This window comes from Budorcas taxicolor, chromosome 14, assembly GCF_023091745.1.
Source record: "Budorcas taxicolor isolate Tak-1 chromosome 14, Takin1.1, whole genome shotgun sequence".
Lineage (NCBI taxonomy): Eukaryota > Metazoa > Chordata > Mammalia > Artiodactyla > Bovidae > Budorcas > Budorcas taxicolor.
Window position 1 is genome coordinate 94,830,737 of NC_068923.1, and position 20,696 is coordinate 94,851,432.

At 48.1% G+C, this 20,696-nt stretch overlaps 1 protein-coding gene across 1 annotated transcript in view; it reads right to left on the reverse strand.

The window, feature by feature from the left end:
- The window catches only part of SNTB1 (syntrophin beta 1), a 245,812-nt gene that overhangs the window by 17,728 nt on the left and 207,388 nt on the right, over positions 1-20,696 (reverse strand). Inside the window, exon 4 of the mRNA XM_052651720.1 lies at positions 11,921-12,060. Coding sequence (XP_052507680.1) covers positions 11,921-12,060 — 140 coding nt within the window. The remainder of the gene's footprint in view (positions 1-11,920; positions 12,061-20,696) is intronic.

Consider the following 20,696-nt stretch of genomic DNA (forward strand, 5'->3'; position numbering starts at 1 on the left):
CCCTGGGGAAGACTCTGAAATAGCTATTATTTATCTTTTTATCTATTATTTTACATTTTAAGTTATTTGTGTATCCTTAAAAATATGACCATGTTTTTCTTATCTGCAGCTGGGACTAAACTATAGCAACCTAGAAAATGCTGTCTCCCTAGAGAAGATAACTTTCTTACCCAACGAAAAAAAAATACTGGTACCCTGGGGCAAGTTTTCAAGCTGCAGTTTACACTCAATTTCTAAGTTTTCTCTGAAACGGCTTGAGAAGCCCAAGGACATGTTTTGTTCCTGGTTACAAAATTCAGATACACATTCCCATGGTTGGAAGCAAAGCCACCAACTCCAGCAAGAGTTTACACTCTCTATGAGTGAGTGTAAAAGTGCAGGTAAGTGAAGAAATGAATAGGACCATATAATATGAAACAGCAGGGCAACAGAATAAAGCCATCAGAGCAGAGAAACAGACACAATCTTGGCTCTCAGCCAACTGTATGACCTTGACAAATTTCCTTAAAAAAAAAAAATTTGGCTGCCTCTGGTCTTAGCTGTGGCATGTAAAATCTTTTCCTGCAGCTCATGGGCTCAGCTGCTCCCCAGCATGTAGGATGTTAGTTCCTGGACCAGGGATTGAACCCATCCATGTCCCCTGCATTGCAAGGTGGATTCTTAACCACTGGACCACCAGGAAGGTCCCTTGAAAAGTTTCTTAAACTCTCCATGCCTCGGGATCTTCAAATGCAATCTGGGATGGATCAGCAGTATGTTAGGATGAACTGAGTTTCAGGAATACTGAATGAAACAGTATCTGGCACAGAATATACTGTAAGAGTCGTTATTGTAATTAATTTGAGCTGGGTAGGACTTTTTATTTGATTATCCCCTGTTGCACATTTAGCACCTAGAACAATTCCAGGCACATGGAAGACACTCAGTAAGTATTTGTTAAATGAATGACTGAATGAACAACTGGAACATGAAGAGGACTCTTTTCTAAGAGGTTTGATTAATTACTGCCAGAGGAACCACAGATCAAATTGCCAACACCGCTGGATCATCGGAAAAGCAAGAGAATTCCAGAAAAACATCTATTTCTGCTTGACTGTGCCAAAGCCTTTGACTGTGTGGATCACAATAAACTGTGGAAAATTCTGAAAGAGATGGGAATACCGGACCACCTGACCTGCCTCTTGAGAAATCTATATGCAGGTCAGGAAGCAACAGTTAGAACAGGAGACTGGTTAGAACAACAGACTGGTTCCAAACAGGAAAAGGAGTACATCAAGGCTGTATATTGTCACCCTGCTTATTTAACTTATATGCAGAGTACATGATGAGAAACCCTGGGCTGGAAGAAGCACAAGCTGGAATCAAGTTAGCCAGGAGAAATATCAATAACCTCAGATACGCAGATGACACCACCCTTAAGGCAGAAAGTGAAGAAGAACTAAAGAGCCTCTTGATGAAAGTGAAAGAGGAGAGTGAAAAAGTTGGCTTAAAGCTCAACATTCAGAAAACTAAGATCATGGCATCCAGTCCCATCACTTCATGGGAAATAGATGGGGAAACAATGGAAACAGTGGCAGACTTTATTTTTTGGGGCTCCAAAATCACTGCAGATGGTGATTGCAGCCATGAAATTAAAAGGCGCTTACTCCTTGGAAGAAAAGTTATGACCAACCTAGATAGTATATTCAAAAGCAGAGACATTACTTTGCCGACTAAGGTCCGTCTAGTCAAGGCTATGGTTTTTCCTGTGGTCATGTATGGATGTGAGGGTTGGACTGTGAAGAAAGCTGAAGAATTGATGCTTTTGAACTGTGGTGTTGGAGAAGACTCTTGAGAGTCCCTTGGATTGCAAGGAAATCCAACCAGTCCATCCTAAAGGAGATCAGTCCTGGGTGTTCATTGGAAGGACTGATGCTGAAGCTGAAACTCCAATACTTTGACCACCTAATGTGAAGAGCTGACTCATTAGAAAGACCCTGATGCTAGGAGGGATTGGGGGCAGGAGGAGAAGGGGATGACAGAGGATGAGATGGTTGGATGGCATCACCAACTCAATGGACATGGGTTTGGGTAAACTCCGGGATCTGGTGATGGACAGGGAGGCCTGGCATGCTGCAGTCCACAGGGTCACAAAGAGTTGGATATGACTGAGTGACTGAACTGAATTGAGATATTATGACTTGTCTTCCACTTTCTGTCCCTCAACCATACCAAAGAGTAGTTATAGTTCAATCCAAAGAACTTGGATTGCATCCACTAAATTCTAATTTCCAGATTAATTCATCCTGAAAAAAAATGATCTTGAAAGTTAACTGGGATCGAATGTTGTATGCGATTAGCCTAACATCCATTTCCTGTTTCTGCTTCCAAATCCATCTTTAGCAACTAGTGCTTTCACTGGTGGCTCACGGATAAAGACTCTACCTGCTGACATAGGAGATGCAGGTTCAATCCCTGGGTTGGGAAGATCCCCTGGGGGAGGAAATGGCAACCCACGCCAGTATTCTTGCTTGGAAAATTCCATGGACAGAGGAGTCTGGTGGGCTACAATCCCTGGGGTTGCAGAGTTGGACACACGTGAGCACACACGCACTACTGTCAAAGTAAAGGGGTGTCTAACCCATCTGTCTTCTTATAAGACAAAAAGAGGATGGAATGTTTTAAAATTATGTCCTGTGCCCAAAGCACTGGATACCAGGAGGCTCAAAGAGGTTGTGTGATAAGCCCCCTTTCAAGTCAAATTCTCTGTCTGAGATTTTGGGAGCTTGGCAGTAGAAGTAGCCGTCCCTGTGGGGGCCAGCCAACAACTGAGGTGATGTGAGGCTGCATATTGTTTCTTGATCCTCAGGCCCCTTTTGTCTGATTAGTTTCAAGAAGAACAGAAAACCCTACTTCACAAGGGATGCTTATGCACTAGTTTAATTCCGGTAAGGCGTTAGAGAATGTCGCATAAAATATTTCATTAAAAACATTTTTATTAATATCCTTAATTAAATCCAAAACAGTTGCAGCACACAGATTCAGCCAAATTAGTAAAATTACAGGTTAGGTAACTGGGTTGCTAAGCAATATTACACCCTCATTTTCCTTAATTGCTGTAATTAGTATCTCCATGCATATGCCATAGTGCAAGCCACAGAAAAAGGAAGAAAAGGAAGGAAGAAAGGAGGAGGAAGGAAGAGCAACTGGTCAGACCCCTTCAATGGTTCTGGGGCTCCTCTTGAATTCTTTGTTATATCAGCTGGCTACCCTTACTTGGGGCCCAACAGTCAGTCTTCAGGGGAGACGTGAAGGGGCAGAATCCCTAACAAGCCCCGAACCATCAGACAGGAGGGGCTGCCCAAGAACAAGCCTGCTGTCCCTCGGCCAAGAGTCACTGAACTCCTGCCTCACTGCACCTTCTAAACTTCTTCCATCTGAATATGGTGGCTAAGGAATCAGGCCAGGTCCCATCTCTCAGAAGGGGACATCATTAGGGATACTGAGAGTAAGCCGAAACCCGTTAAACAAAGGGGAGTAAGCAGCGAAGCAGACTGGAGCCCAGTTCCGACCAAGGCTCATCCAGCTACACTCTCAGAGCCACGTGACCGTCTGCCCCGCATTCCCCGCAGCAGCACTCAGGACCAGCTTCGTGCTGTGAAGTAAGGTGTTCCAGGCCCCTATTTCCATATCACACTTCCTCATCTCTACAAACAAACCCACACCTCTTCCTTAGCCCCGTCCTTACAGCTCCGTGGCTACAAGTCCTTGGTAAATGCAGTATCACGTGTGGGGTCAGACAGGTCCGATTCCTTTTCAGCCATTCATGCGTTAATGCCAATTACTTTATCCAATAGCAACAACTGCTGGCATTTATCCATCACTTATTATGTCTGTTACACGCTGAATGCTTACACTCACTCTAAGAGCAGTTGTGAAGTCCATCTTATCAATAACTGGAAGAGCAGAAGTTACTGCTTCCCGTAGGTGAGGAGACTTGGATCCGGAGAAACTGCTATTAATGCTTTGCCTCATTGCAAGCAGAAGTCTCAGAATCTGACTGCTGGTTTGTCTGATTCCAAAGTCCATGAATCTCCTCGCTCAGCTAATCCCCGGCCACGTCTGAAGGGCTCCCGCACCGGCTCGAGTGAGGGCAGGGGCAGCACCAGACACGCGGAGACACGCGGCGGACGGAGTGAGGGCCAACCGCACACTTCTCGGTCTGACACAACATGGGTTCGCGGGCACGTGGCTGCTTCTGTGCCACCCGAGGGGAAGCCCGTGGAACATGCCCGTGCCCTCCATGAGAGAGGGGCCTCCCAGGCTTCGAGTGAAAACCGCAGGCTGACTATACTTTAAAGTCTGACAGATGCAACTGGCCAGCCTTTCCCAGTGGAAAGCATTCCTAAAACGTCTGCGCCCACCTGAGGTGGCAGCTACTTTGCACAGCGAAACAGGTTAGCTCCTAAAGCACGAAAGATTTCCCGACCCGTTTAGTACCAGCGCTGCGCGTCTCTGGCTCCCGAGTGACGTCAGAGGGGAGCAGAGCGACAGGTCAGGAAACTGGGTTGAGAGCAGCGTCATTCTTTCTACAAGCTCTGTGCTTCCGAACTTTCCCCCAACCCCTGGGGCTGGGTGGGCAGAATTTTGGGGTTATACTTCTAGAATTCCAGAAATACTGCGACCTTAATCCTGGTTCTCTGTAGACCTATCTCACTTGCCAAAGATGACAACAGTGGCAAAAGACCAACACGCTCTGCGTGCGCAAGGATACCTTTCTTTTTTTAATGTTCAGCAACATCAAACAAGCTTTGGCTGAGCAAAAAAAAAGAAAACGCTTTCCCGCCTCATAAAAAGCCGAGGGATGAGAGTAGCTGCTATGAGCAGCACCATCAGGGCACAGAGAAACCACGGAATGCTGTCAGTGGAAGAACTGACTGCCTGGAAACTTCTCTGTGGCAGCTGACACCAGGACCACTGTGAGCGTTTCTAGTGCCTCTGCCTTGACCCAATCACATTTTCATCTTCCAGAAAAATATAAATTTGATGTGCCTGGAACCTGCAAACCCCCTTCAAAAAAAAAAAAAAAAAAGAACCACAAACAAATCAGCAAGTCAACTGTGAAATGTCTGAGCTGAGGAATGATTTTAGAAGAAACCTGTTTCCTACTGGCTATACTCCCAGACAGTTCTTCTGCAAGAAAAAAGAGCCTCTGACATTCTGACCGACGCTTTCCAGGACTGCTAAGATGAAGGCTCAAGGACCGACAGCAGCCAGTCTTGCTGTGTGGATCATGTTAAATAAGGCCATCCTGGAGTCAGTGCGATGGGTTGAGTTCTGCCCCAGCCGTCAGTTCATACAGGGAGGCTCCGATCTGCCCTGTAATTGTATTTAGAGACAGAACCGAGGTCATTAAGGTTAAATGAGGTCACAAGGGTGGGGCCCTGCTCTGATGGGATTAGCGTCCTTGTAAGAAGAGACCCCATAGAGCTCGAGTTTTCTCTCCTCAGGGACACAAGGAAGTCATGCAGCCATGCACAGCAAGATGACAGTGTCTACAAATCAAGAGAGCTCTGAGGACTTGCCTGGTGGCCTAGTGATTAGGACTCTGTTCCCAACGCAGGGGCATGGGTCTGATCCCTGGCCAGGGAACTAAGATCCTGATGCAGTACACACATACACACAAAACAGAGTTCTCACCAGAAACAAACCACACTGCTACCCTGACCTTAGACCTCCAGCTGCCAGAACTGTGAGAACTGATTACCAATCTATGGTATTTTGCTGTGGCTGTGTGTCAGGGGTTATGCTGAACAAGTCTGTACTTGAGTCACTGCTGTGTAGCAGCATCCTGTGTCCTGGAGGATCCACTGATGGGGCACTGCAGTCATTCGGAGGAAGCTGAGGTAGAGGGCAAAGGACCGGTGGAAAAAGCCTATAGGACGGAAGAGCAGGGCAGCCATATACACATCCCGGGAGCTGCTGATGACTCTGTGGGCACCTGGATCCAGGACAGCCTTCAAACTAACTCATCAGTGGTCACCACTGCTTGAAGCAAAACAGTGCTTCTGAAGGACACGGAGGACAAAGGCCCCGGTCCTGGCTATGGCGTTTCCTTCCCGCCAGGAACCCTGGGAGCCAGTAGTCTTCTGAACCAGGGGCTCTCATCTGCCCACATCAGAAGCACCTGGAGGGCTGGTGCCCTCACATGTGGGCCGGGCCCCAGTCCTGGAGTTTCTGATTTAATTCCTCTGAAGTGGGATGGAGCATCTGCAACGTGCCCCAAGTTCCCAGGTGGTGCTCACGTTCCCGGCTGGCGATGACACTCTGAGAGCCCCTGGTCGAATCCCTGGGCATAAACTCCAGGTCTCGGAGTCCCCAGCTCTGTGCTCACTCTGCTGTAGGATCTGAACGGCTCTCTGTTCATGACTGAGTTGTCAGGAGCACTAAGGAAAGATTTATATGATCCACTCAGCAAATTCGAAGAGCCATCTGATCTTCAGGGAATAGGAAATATGCTCCTGGGAGGCTGCAGAGAGTGGTGTGGCTGTTGTTTTCCAGTCACTCCGTTGTGTCTGACTCTTTGTGACCCCATGGACTGCAGCATGCCAGGCCTCCCTGTCCATCACCAACTGCTGGAGTTTACTCAAACTCATGTCCATTGAGTTGGTGATGCCATCCAACCATCTCATCCTCTGTTGTCCCCTTCTGCTCCTGCCCTCAATCTTTCCCAGCATCAGGATCTTTTCAAATGATCTTTGCTTCAGGTGGCCAAAGTGTTGGAGTTTCAGCCTCAGCATCATTCCTTCCAGTGAACACCCAGGACCGATTTCCTTCAGGATGGACTGGTTGGATCTCTAGTCTCCTGCGTTGCAGGCACATTCTTAACCATCTGAGCCACCATTCTGGCTTTACTGAATGGTGGTTAAGAAGGTGGATTCAGGGCTCCCCTGGCGGTCTAGTGGTGAAGAATCTGCCTGCGAGTGCAGGGGATATGGGTTCAATACCTGGTCTGGGAAGATTCCACATGTCACAGGGCAACTAAGCCTGTGCGCCCAACTACTGAGGCCTGAGCGCCTAGAGCCTGTGCGCCCAACTACTGAGGCCTGAGCGCCTAGAGCCTGTGCTCCACAAGAGAAGCCCTCACACGGCAACGGAAGAGTAGCTCCCGCTTACAGCACACAGCAACAAAGACCTAGAGCAGCTGGAACGAAATAAATCTTTTAAAAAAACAGAAAGTGGATTCAGAATCAGAATTCTGGGTGTGTTTCTCACCAGCTGTACAACTGTGGGTAAGTTACATAATCCCTTAGTGCCTCAGTTTACTTCTCTGTGACACAGGAAGAAAACCTAAATCTCGTGGGGCTGCGAGGGTTAAACGTGGTGCCTGAGCACTACATCTGAAGCTTGTTAAGCACAGACTCCTGACTCATAACCTGGGCCTGCTGAGCCAGGATCTCCAGGGCAGAGTGCTTGGGGCCAGAATCACTAATGGACAGCCAGGTGATTCTTAAATTGAGCAAGTTTTGCAAAGTCAGGTAGAATCCATGTAAAGCTGTTGGCCTTTTCTACGCTCCTTCCACAAAGGTCAGCCACGGGTGTATTAGCGGCTGGGTCTAGCTATTTGCAGATGGTACATAATGGCCTTCCTGATAAAGTTACCCAGGATGATTAATTAGCAGACACCCTAACCTATAATAAAACTTCAGACGATGTGGCTCTGTATCTACAAAGAAAAGTTAAGTGAACTACACATTTCAGATTCGTGTATAGCACTGCTTATAAATAATACCTTAAGAGAAGGTCTTCAAAAGAAACAGGACTCCCCTTCTTTGGAAAAATAACGCTACTAGACAGGCTATGTGCCTGAATGTTCATATACCAAATGCACAGAGCCACAGGTGCATGGATGGAACACACGAGAAGTAAGTGAGAGAGTCACTCAATGAGCTTCAACATGAGGCTGGGGAGCAGCCCTCCTTCCCAGAGGAAGTGCTGGGTGACTGCTGTAGTGGGAGGATCAGGGTTTCTCTGGGCATCTGCCACGCCTGGCCTCCCAGCTCAGATGAAACGGAGCGGGGCCCTGTGGTCCTTGCCCCAACCCATGTCCCCTGCCTGCCTCTTGTGTGTGGAAAACTCTGGTCAAAGTAGAGGTTTGATCAGAGAAGTGTGAAATGAGGAAATAATGGAAAACAGTCCATGAGACTAAATATTAACAATGTAGTCATGAGGCCTGGCCCAGGGCCTTCGGTTCTTTCTTGAGGGCTGCAGAGAATATTCTGAGATACATCCTGCGAGCAGTCTTATTGATTCTAGAACACCATGGGGGAGAAGTTAGCTGCACGATGACCAGACGCTACCCAGGACACAAGCTGCCACAGCTCTGAGAACTGGCCCCAGAGAAATGAGAACGAATGGCCCCGGAACGGAAGATGAGCTGTCCCTGAAGCCACCAAGACAGTGCCCGTCAGACCACTGAGGGCCAATATGAAGAGCGGCCAGAGCTGCGGGTGCTGTTTCTGCAGGCCCCCCGCCCAGTCTGGCTATGAGAGTGCTCACTGCTTGTCAGGGGAGGACTGGGCCTTTGCACAGACATCCACCTCCGCCCCCAGTGCTGGCATCTGACATAAAGCAAGCTTTCCACCAACCTGGCCTGTTTATCGGGTTTTGAGCGGCAAGCAGCTGGACCCACCACACACCCTCCAACAACAGGAGAACTGGCCTGCTGTGCAGGGAGAGTGTCAACCTTCAGGGCAGGAACGCTGCTCCCAGCCTGGAGCCACAAAGGGGCTGCGTCTCCGCTGTGATTACACGGGGAGATGGAGGGGTCATTTTCCCAAAAGTCTTTTTCTAGACACACGCACAGGGTCCAGGAGGGAAGCTAGCCAGGACCGATGCAGGCAAACCATGGGAGCTGATGAGCAAGTGAAAGGTCAGTTAAAAGCCCACTTCCCTAAAGTGCATCCCGCAGCTGGTCTGGGCAGAGGGCAGGTTTCGACCAAGTGCGTAAACAGACGGGACTGGGAAGGAGAGAGGTGCAGTGACCCCGGGCTAAGCCCTGTCCTGGGAGAGAAAGCGAGGATGGGAGTCCAGCTCCTCCTTTTCCAGGTTTCCAGGCGGCGCTGAAGGAAGGAGAGGCTCCCAGTGCGGCCTCCACATCTTAACTGCCTCCTGGGCTTCCAGCGGTCAGGGGCACGATTACGGGCCTACTTTTATCATTGCTCATGGAGCTAATTCAGACACATTGTGATGAGCTGTTCTGCAGTTCAGAGGTTGGTAATCTGGGAGAGGGAGGCAAGATGGGAAGTCAAGCATCCCCAGCACGTCTCCTTTATATTTAGATGGCAGACCCTGATTTTTTTCCTTGTTTTTAAAGCCTTTATTGAACTTGATACAACATTGCTCCCATTTTATGTTTTGGTTTTTTGGCCGCGAGGTAGGTGGGGTCTTAGCTCCCCAACCAGGATCCAATCCACATCCCCTACCACCAGCATCGGCAGGCAAGATCTTAACCACCGGAGCCCCAGGGGAGCCCCAGGGAAGCCCCTGGACGCTGGTCTTTTTAAACATTGCATCTTCTATTCTAAATGAGCACAGTTTGCACCAAATGGGAATTTCACCTTCTGTCTCCATATTGGGTGCAGGCTTATGGTTTTAGGTGATTCGTGTGATTTGCTCATAATGCAGACCTGGCATTGCATGGCTGGTGAGTCTAAGATAGGTGCTTCTGGTGCCCGCTGAAAGCTACTCAGCCACCAACTGCTGTGTCTGTGCACCCGTCCCTCCTTCGGGGGACTTTGCTTTTGTATGAGTTCATATGCTGAAGCTCCAATACTCTGGCCACCTGATGCGAAGACCTGACTCACTGGAAAAGACCCTGATGCTGGGAAAGATTGAGGCCAGGAGGAGAAGGGGATGACAGAGGATGAGATGGTTGGATGGCATCACTGACGCCATGGACGTGAGTTTGAGCAAGCTCTGGGTGTTGGTGATGGACAGAGAGGCCTGGCATGCTGCAGTCATGGGGTCACAAAGAGCCACAGGATCCCAGCTTGTGCCAGCAGCCTGCAGAGCCTAGAGGATGACCCCCCCGGTGGCCTGAGCTGTTGGCGGGCTGCTTGGGACAGATTCTGAGGGAGTCCTGTGCGCTCCAGGGCGCTGCTGTCCAACAGAGCATTCTGTGACGACAGAGCTTTTCTAGATCCATGCCATGCAAATGGCAGCCACCGGCCCCAACCACTGATCCTCGAAATGCGGCCAGTGTGATCCAGGAACATATCTAAAATCTTGAATCAGTACGTACACGCACACAGGAATGAAACAGCAGCCTCCACTAGTCAGAATGCTCAGAAACTGAGAGGCAAAAGCTATGTGTTAAGGTAAGTTTTATTTTCAAGTTGCCTGAAAAGTACCTAGAAACTTTACGTTCTTTAAACTTTTGTTCCTAAAAACTGTTCCAAGAGGCCTGAGTCCAATATATCTTCTTAGTAACTGGAAGACAGTGACTGTGGTCTAATCTTTCTTTGATTTCATTCCAGGAATGTCTCAGAACTTGAACACCAGTGCCCATGGATGAAGAGCGTGGATATTAACTGTGGAAAGTGACAGGGATTGGGCTGAATTTGAAGGAAGCCCAAGGAGAAGCCTGGATCTTTGCAGCAACATCGTAGGATACTTGTATTCTGATTATTGAGGTTTTATTGAAACACGAACAGTATTTTAATAGTTACCCTGCCAAGATTTTTGAGGCTTAAGAGACTAAAAAATTAAATTACTGTTTTATTTCATTTTATTTACTTGATTAATGTCTAAGTGATCTAGGCCTGGTTCCCAGCTCCTGAAGGCTTCCTCTACTTACCTCTGAGGCCAACAGTGGGTACTCTCAGGATACCCTTGCTGTTCCCCATCACCAACCGTGATGTAAGTAGGAGAGAGTTCAGGGAGCTGCAGCTCTGCTCGCTATTGTCGCTTTGATTTTTGTGGCACTTCTGCTCTGCTACTGGTTCTCGTTCTCTTCTTGCACCTGAGCTTTGAATATAACCTGTTTGGCATCTCAGTCCATTCAGATAGGAGAAGCCATCTCGACTGTCTCTCTCACCCAGAACAGATGCCCCCAAACCTCAGTTCACTACACTCTGTCCGTCGGACCAAACTCCTTTCAGAGCCTGCCCACATTGTTCAATAATTCACTCTATGGATGTTTTTAAGGGCCCCAAGTTGCCAGCAACTATGCCAGCTGGGGCCACAAACATTATGGACACAAAGCTAGGTAGGGAAAGAGACATAGCGGGAATAATGAAAACTAAACCCATTATCAAAAAGCATATACAGAAAGCCAGCAGCAGGAGCCAGGGCTGAAAGCAGGAGTCTGTTCTGAGGTGCTCTGGTGCTCAGGGCACGGGACTTTAGAGAAGGGACTGAAGCACACGGTGTGTTAGGGTCCAAAGTCTCAACACTGAAGGTGCTGAGCAGCAGACAGACCCCTGCAGCCCCACTTCCAGGGCCGGCGCCCTGTAACTGCAGGAAGACTTGCTGCGGGGTCTCCTGTGGACCGAGCTTCAGAAGGCACAGTGGGACAGCCCCACGTGACATTCTTTGTGCCACCAAGTGAAGACCCTTACTTGATTCTACCTGAATGTCAAGAGTAGGCATGTGTGTGGAGTTCATCCCAAAGTGGCTGGAGGCCCAGGAAGGCGGCTAGGCCAGGCCCATGTCACTGGTGTTGCTGCCTCTCCATTAGGAAGCAAGGGCTTTGTGTTGCCCTGTGTGTGGTCAGAAGTGATAATTAATCTACGTGGCTAAAAATGTGTGCCTACATTCTAGAGGAACTCTCAGCTCCTGCTGCAAGAGGAAGCAGTAATATCACATGCTGAAATAATTATCATTGATTAAAAGATTCAAACAGCAAACTCCTCACACCCAGACACAAGACCATGGCTACCTGGTGGCAAGCAGTGGGTACGTGTGAATGGGGCTGAACCAGGCTTCCTTTCTCCGTGGCATGCTGTCGTAAATAAGAAGGTCCTTCTCCGTCAGTACAACCAGGGCTGGCCTCCACCGCTTCTCGCTGCCCCCGGGCACCTGAAACAAAAAGCAGAGAACCGTCAAGCAACAGCCTGAGACGAGAGAAAAGGAGAAGCTGGCAGCTCCCCGTCAGAAGGCCCCACAGCACAAGCATCTTTTGGTTCAGGCCACGTCCCCCGGTGGCTCAGTGCATCCACCGCCCATACAGGAAGCACAGGAGACGCTGGTCCGTCCCTGGGTCGGAAGATCCCCTGGAGGAGGAAATGGCAACCTGCTCCAGTATTCTCGCCCGGATAACCCCAGGGACAGAGGGGCCTGGCGGCCCCAGTCCACGGGATCGCAGACAGCTGGACACGATGCATGCACGGAAAATCAAAGTGAGAGTAAACCATTCATGGGTGCAGGATTCTGGATCCTTGAAAATATGGTTTCTCAAGGGCCCTGGTTTACAGTCAGTGCCACCAAGAAGTAGCCAGCAGCCAAGACCTGCCACTGATTCTCACCTGCCAGTCAGCACAGACACCTCTATTCATAGTGGGGCCACACGTGTGGGGAAAGAAACACTCCCAAGTTGGCTCTCTGATAGAGTGCACTGCTTTCATGATGAAATGGTGGCTCTGAAAACTTCTGAATCAATGCTGCTAAGTCACTTCAGTCGTGTCCGACTCTGTGCGACCCCATAGACAGCAGCCCACCAGGCTCCCCCATCCCTGGGATTCTCCAGGCAAGAACACTGGAGTGGGGTGCCATTGCCTTCTCCAATGCAGGAAAGTGAAAAGTGAAAGTGAAGTCGCTCAGTCGTGTCCGACTCTTAGCGACCCCATGGACTGCAGCTTCCCAGGCTCCTCTGTCCATGGGATTTTCCAGGCAAGAGGACTGGAGTGGGGTGCCACTGCCTTCTCCATCTGAATCAATATCCAGAGACTAAAAACACAGCACAGAGGCCAACGTCTGTCTGCGCCGGCATGAGGCATCACAGCTCTTCCAAGAGCCGCTCCCTCTTTGAGTCTTTCTGTGCTTCAGGCACCATTCTGAAATTCTCTTGTTCTGTTGAATGTTTATTTCCATTCGTGGCAAATACTTCTTTAACTCAAGGGCTGGGATGACCTGGCAGGGATTCAAAAGGATTCAAACATTGGCCAGATGTTTGGACCAGATGACCTTTAAGGCTCCTTTCAATCCTAAGGCTGACCTGTGGAGCTCAGATCTTATTTCACAGGTCATCCCTCCTCTGCCCAGTGTTGTTGCCCAAACTCCCTAAGTGTTCTTCCATCTATGAAAATGCCTTCCTTCCCATTTGAACTCTGGGAGTAAATCTCTCTGATCAGTTCGGAAAAGCTCAATACTCCAGCCTTGCTACTCAAAGCACGGATCATGTTCTAGCAGCGTCGGCATCACCTGGACGCTTGCGAGGAATGCAGAATCTTGGCTCATCCCAGACCTACTGAATCAGCCTCTGCATTTTCACCAGGTCTTCAGGGGTTCATATGCTCATTAAAGATAAGAAATGCTGCTCTAGATGAGGTTAAGGCTGTCTTTGACTCTGGCAACTAATCCAGTGAGGATTCAACTCTCTCATAATGAACCACTATCCCACATCGACTCATAATGAAAGGAAACACTGAACTAAGTAAGCAAACTAATCAGGAAGCTCAATAAATGATAAAGCTAATTTCTCCCCTTCCTGTTCATATCATTATCTTTTCTTAAGTGCTTCAGCGAGATCTGTATTGAGTGGAAGCAAGTGTGTGCGGCTTTAGAAACGACTGATGAAAAAAGACGATGTGCAGGATGATACGAGGGCTGAAGCTTGCAGGCTGCCTGAATCTGAGACCCTGCTCCATTATTCATTGCCTGTGACTTGGGGCAAGTTGTTATTCTCTGGGCTTCTATTTCCTCCCTGATAATGATAACATCAATATACAACAGTGTATTCTGGAACTAGAAGCCCTGGACATAAGTCACAGCTCCACAGTGTGCTACAAGATCCCACGAGATCATGCGATATTGAACCAGTCAGCTAATCTCTTTGTATCTCTGTTTCTGTATCTGTGAAATGGGGAAATAATAGGACCTATAGAGGGTTGGTGTGAAGATTGAGTTAAAATGTCTAAAATGTAGAATAAACACCATTTAGAGCTTGTTTATGGACATGAGATCAAACCAGTCAATCCTGAAGGAAATCAGTCCTGAATATTCACTGGAAGGTCTCATGCTGAAGCTGGAACTCCAATACTTTGGCTACATGATGCAAAGAACTGACTCATTGGAAAAGACCCTGATGCTGGGAAAGATTGAGGGCAGGAGGAGAAGGGGACGACAGAGGATGAGATGGCTGGATGGCTTCATCGACTCAATGGACATGAGTCTGAGTGAATTCCGGGAGCTGGTGATGGACAGGGAGGCCTGGCGTGCTGCAGTCCATGGGGTCGCAGAGAGTCAGACACGGCTGAGCGGCTGAACAACAACAGCAAGAGCCTGTTGAGCAGCATGGCCCTCAAGACTGGCGTGCAGATCAAGTGAGGCAGTGCACGTTACGTCCCGCACACGGCAGCTGGCAGATGGTAAAACTCAGGGTGAGAAAATGGTGGAAGACTCACTGATGTTTAAACTTCTCAAAAAAAGGTATTCTTTGGAAATGGCAACAATATGACAAAGTACTGACTTTCCTTGGGAAAAATGATAAGGCAAGCCAAGAATATCTTCGGTGCTGATGATTTCAATTCATCCTCCTTCGAGGAAGAGTTCATTGCACAATGATCACTTTTCTTCTTTAATGCCCTCTTCCAACAATTCCAAGTAAGAATTTCCTTTTCAGAATGAAGAAATGCCCTGTAAAGTTATTAATACTAGAATATGAATGACTGTCTGGCTTATTTTATCCTTTATGCATCTTATGCATGCACAAGATTGAGCTCTAGCTTACTGCTTTTTCCAGAAAAACAACGGCGTCTTCAAGAGATCAAAATGAACTGATAGAGAAAGGAAAGTACCCGACTGTACAAGGTGAATAAGCTATGGTCTCAAGGCATAAAGTGTTCGGGGGTTGGAATAAGTTTTTTCCAGCCTCTACATTAACCGTGAAATTAAAACATACTTGCTCCTTGGAAGAAAAGCGATGACAAGCCAGACAGCATATTAAAAAGCAGAGACATCACTTACCGGCAGAGGTGCATGTAGTCAAAGCCATGCTTTTTCCACTAGTCATACACAGATGTGAGAGTTGGACTATAAAGAAAGCTGAGCCACAGAATTGATGCTTTTGAACTGTGGTGTTGGAGAAGACGCTTGAGAGTCCCTTGGACTGCAAGAAGTCCTAAACGCAATCAGTCCTGAATATTCATTGGAAGGACTGAGGTTGAAACTGAAGCTCCAATACTTTGGCCACCTGAGGCAAAGAGCCAACTCACTGGAAAAGACCCTGATGCTGGGAAAGACTGAAGGCAGGAGGAGAAGGGAGTGATGAAATATTTGGATGGCATCACTGACTCAATGGACATGGGTTTCAGCAGACTCTGGGAGACAGTGAAGGACAGGGAGGCCTGGAGTGCTGCAGTCCAGGGGGCGTAGAGTCAGACACAACTGAGCGACTGAACAACATTACACTTTGCAGCTGCTTTTCCAGCTCATCACACAGGACTGCAGAAGCTACAGACAACCCTCCCAAAGTGCCCGTCTTACCTACTCAGATCTGACCCATTGACTGTGTCTGGAACCAGTCACCTCAATGCGAACACAACCAAGCATCCTTCTTCAAAAACAATATGAAGTTTGCAAAATAACCCTCAACAGTAAATACCCTCAGTACCATGCACATCTTTCTAATGGTGGAATCATAAACTAGCCCACGTGTCAGGCGGTATATACAGGCATGAACAATTCCAAAGCCCTAGCCACAGTCTGTGGCTTATTAGAAACCTCTGCTGATAGGTTAACTCTGCTACTAGAAGACTCAGAGAGGGCGAACCCGCCAACTCTGTGTGCAGAAGGTTCAGTTTGATACTACGGTGGCTGCTCAAAGGCAACAGAAGGCTGCCCATAAGGGCCGTTGACTTTATAGGGAGAGAAAATTCATGTTGATGAGCAGATTTTAAAACCATACTTTGGGTCACATGAGCTCATACTGTAAAGTCTTTCAAGGACACTTTTATTCAGGCTTGAATATTTAGGCTGTTGTTTGGTGCTAACTTCTATTACAAATCCAAATTTCCTGGCATCCAAAGACTCTTTGATGTTAATGTAACAGTTCCCTGGTTGTGTCTGCGTTTTACTGAAGCACGACTCAAGAGACAGATGTGGTAACGTCCACTGTGATCCCAGCTTCCCGCCGCCAGGTCTGCGTCGAGCAGAGTCTCAAGAACTGACCGTGCTTCTAACGAAGACGGTGAAAGGAAAGAAGTGGAAGCAGACCTGCAATTTGGAGGTTATTCTGACACACAGCTGAGCTAAACCCCATAAAGAGCCATCCCACAGCCACCTCTGCAGAGCAGGAGAGACAAGGGTTACAAAACGGCAAGAAGGGTCTAAGAGCAGAAAGAAGTCATTGCTAAGCATTGAGGGAACAGGGACTTTCCTGCTGGTCCGGTGGTTAAGACTCTGCTTTGCAACGCATGGGACGTGGTCTCGATCCCCGGTGGGGGTACTAAGATCCCATGAGCCACGGTGCAACTGAAGCCAAGCACCAGACTGGAGCGCCGCCACGCTGACCACTGGGTCTGGGCACTTGAGGGCTGGCGAGCCACACACAGTGCACCCGCGCAGCACAGCTAACGAGTCCACGCGTTGCAGAGGATCCTGGGTGCAGAGACTGAGACCCGATGCAGCCAAATAAACATTATAAAAGACTAAGGAAATTGAGGGGACACATAGATATAGATGTACGAAGTCAGCAGGCTGCACACGTGAGACTTTACACAATGCTCTGTGTCACTTACTCCTCAATTTAAAAGATGCTGAAGGCGGCAGTCATTGACTCCTCAACCTGAGACACGATTCATAAGTCATCTAGTCATAAAACAAAATGTGGAACAATCGAAAGAGAGTGTGTATAGGGTTGCAGCCTGGTTGATCCCAGATTTTATGCCTTTATCTTCTCACAATTCACACCTCTGAGCAGGGTTCCCAACAAACCCGGAAATACGGTTTGAAAACTGCTGACCTCATCTCCTCTACAATATCTGAAGATTACTTTCAAAGAGATGGTTTTACCAAAATCTCTCTGTGCCCTTTCTGTAGGCATTTCAAAGAGAAGAATGATACTGTTGCCTCTTAGAGTTATACGGATAAAATGAATTCATACACACAGAGAGCTTTGAACAGTGTCCTGCATACAGTAAGCAGGCAAGCCTTAAGTGTGTTAGCGTTCCTTGTGAACATTTTGCAACGTCTAGAAACACTGAATCACTATGTTCTGCACTTGGAACCAATAGCGTGCTGTAGGTCAAGCATACTTCAGAGAAACAGACAAACTCACAGAAAGATCAGATTTGTGATTCAGAGGTGGGAGGAAAGGAAGAGGAATTGGAGGAAGACGGTCAAAAGGTACAAACTTCCAGTTATAAGGTAAATAAGTATTAGTGATAAATATGATTAATATAATTAACATTGCTGTGTGTATATATGAAAGCTTTTAAGAGACCAAATACTAAGAGCTCTCATCACAGGAAAAAAAATTCTTTTTCTTTTTCTTTTATTTTGTGTTTTTCATGAGATGGTAGATATTCACTAAACATTGTGGTAATCAGTCCATGAGGTATGGTAGGTAAAATCATTATGTTGTATACCTTAAACTTATACAGAGCTGTATTCCAATTATATCCAATAAAACTGGAAGAAAAATAAATAAGTAAAATTTAATATAAATAAACCCTAACCCCAACCCCAACCCCTAACCCTAACCCTAATGTCCTCCTCTGCCAAAGGGTGAGGCAAGTCTAAATTATTACTAACAGCCTCTCCAAACGCAAAATCAGATCTTTTTTTTTTTTTTTTCAGTATAAAGTTCCCTGCTTATAGGCTGGGGCTGCTTTAGCTCCTAGACTCTCGCTTTAAACCTCTTCTGTGTTCAGTGGACTGTGCACCGGGAAAAAGACAAGTGTGGGTTTCTCCTTCCCTCCTCACACCAGCTCACTCTGCCCAAGCTGGTTATTTTCTGCCTTCTACTTGAGCACAGGGTGAAGGGGGAAGGAGGCAGGAAGAGCTCAGAGTCTTTGGAATCAGATAACAACATCTTCAAAACCAAGCTTTACCAGTTCTCAGCTGGAACTGCTCTGAGCCCTTGCTCATGGCGTGGTGGCGGTGGTGGTTTAGTCGCTCAGTCGTGTCCGCCTCTTTGCGACCCTGTGGACTGCAGCCCGCCAGGCTCCTCTGTCCATGGGACTCTCCAGGCAAGAACACTGGAGGGGGTTGCCATTCTCTCCTCCAGGGGATCTTCCTGACCCAGGGATCGAACCTGCGTCTGTGGCACTGTGAGCAGATTCCTTACCACTGAGCCACCAATGCCCTCCTGTGCGTATTATGTGAGGATTAAATGCGATAATGTATATAAAGCACTTCCCATAAGGTGGGTGGGCTTCCCTGGTGGCTCAGACAGTAACGAATCTGCCTGCAAAGCAGGAGATCCAGATTCGATCCCTCGGTTGGGAGAATTCCATGGACAGAGGAGCCGGGCGGGCTATAGTCCACGGGGTCCCAAAGAGTCAGACAAGGACTGAGCGACTTTGACCTTCGCTCTTTTACGTGGTTGGTACTAGCGGCGTGACTATGTCCACTTCACGTGTCAAGCACTCTCCCTCCAGCCACGCTGCTCAGGAAGGAAGGTCTAGAACAGATAGTGACCAACAGTGGCGTGAAAAAAGGTCGTAAGGGAAGGTCAATCACAACCTCGTTTTTGAGACTGTGGCTATCTCGACAACCTTTTCTATAATTCTTATTTTCTTCTGCTGTGGACCATCTTCAAGGTCTTCACTGAGTTCGTTGCAGTGCTGCTTCTGTTGCTGTTTTATGTTTGGGCTTTCTTTGGCCTCAAGGCCCGTGGGATCCTAGCTTCCTGACCAGGAATGGAACCTCCACCCCCAGCACTGGAAGGCAAAGTCTTAACCACTGGACCGCCAGGCAAGCCCTCGGCTTTAACGTCTCTTCACTTCAGGTTGCTAAGTATTTACAACAAAGGGCAAGATACCAGGGTAAAATAATGAGCAGTTATCAACTTCCAGATGCTTTACAAACATTAGATAATTAATCCCTGCCCCAAGTCTCAGAGAGGCGGATAAAGATCATGTGACTGGGAACACGCTGGGCTCTCCCCCAGGACGGGGCCGCTCCCTGCGGACCACTCAGAACACTGGCTGTGTGCAATGGAGACCTGCAGTTTGCATGAAACTGCATTCTGTGGCGCGCTTCAGAATCAGTGATTCTTTGAAACCTGTAAACAGTCCCTTTTCATCCTGTTTACTTATGTGCTCAGGTCATTCCTTTCTGAGCAAAGTCCAGAAGTAAATTCCAGCTGCCTGAATTACAGAATGCTATGACTGACGAACGTGAGTGTTGTTTGGGGTTAGCTTATCATCCAGTCTCTCAGAGACAGTGGCAAGTTAGAAGAGGCAGTCGAGAGGGCTGGAGAGAACGCGCGAGCTCAGTCGCGTCAGTCTGTCTGGAGCGGCGAAGGCGGTACGTTCTGCTGTTCAATCCACCCAGTTTGTGGCTGTTACGGCAGCCCTAGGAAATAAGATGAGCACCGTGCTGTTTCACTTTCTGGAACCCTTTCAGCATTTTCTGGCCTTTATTATAGCCCTATCTTACAGAAGAAGAAACGTGGTTCAGAGCGGTTGTGAATAAGCCAAGGTCACACCAGTTCCAGTCTTCGGCGCTGTGATGATCGCCAAGCTGCCCACCCCCGGGAGGAAAGGGCAGGCTGTGGGCAAAGGGGGAAAGGCAGGAGGGGCCGGCAGGGACCCCGCGGCACCGCCTCCCCTGCCGGAGGGCCAGGCGCTCTGCCGGGCAGCAGGCTCCCCCGCAGGCTCCTCCTGTGCGCCCTTCCCATCTCCTGGCGCCGGCGGCTGCATCAGGCCAGACACCGGTTTAATCAAAGCTCCTGACTCCCCAGGCCTCACATCTGATTAAAGTAATTCAAGACTAAGACGTAAGGGACTCATAACCCATAGACGATGTTCCATAAAGGGGCGTTTCTGTTTTCAGCAAGCAGCTGGGATGAAATTGGTATCTTGTGTCTATTCTTCATCATACAACCGAGGGGCTGGTCAATGAAACAGTTTGCTTTCTAAAGGGGATGAAACATTACACTATACTATAAACTTAATTTGCATGTTTTTATGATTTTAGTAAATCCATTTCCTTGTGGGTGCGGCTCGCCCCACTACAAATGTTAGCAAATTCTAAGAAAGCAAAGTCCAGTTTAATATGCTGTGTAGTTTTAAATCAACCAAACATCACATGTTGAGGGACAAGTAACAGATAAATGCAGTAGGCTGTGTAATAGCGTTTGAACGTTGTAAACTACCGAACTTCTCTAGACGTTAGAACCGCTAGGAAGTTTAGCGGATTCTGACCCTTACGGTTCACGGCTTAAAGTAACACTCAGATCAAAAGACACTTTCAGGACTTCACTGGTCTAGTGGGGAAGACTCTGTGTTCCCTCTGCAGGGGGCACAGGTTTGATCCCCGGTTGGGGAGCT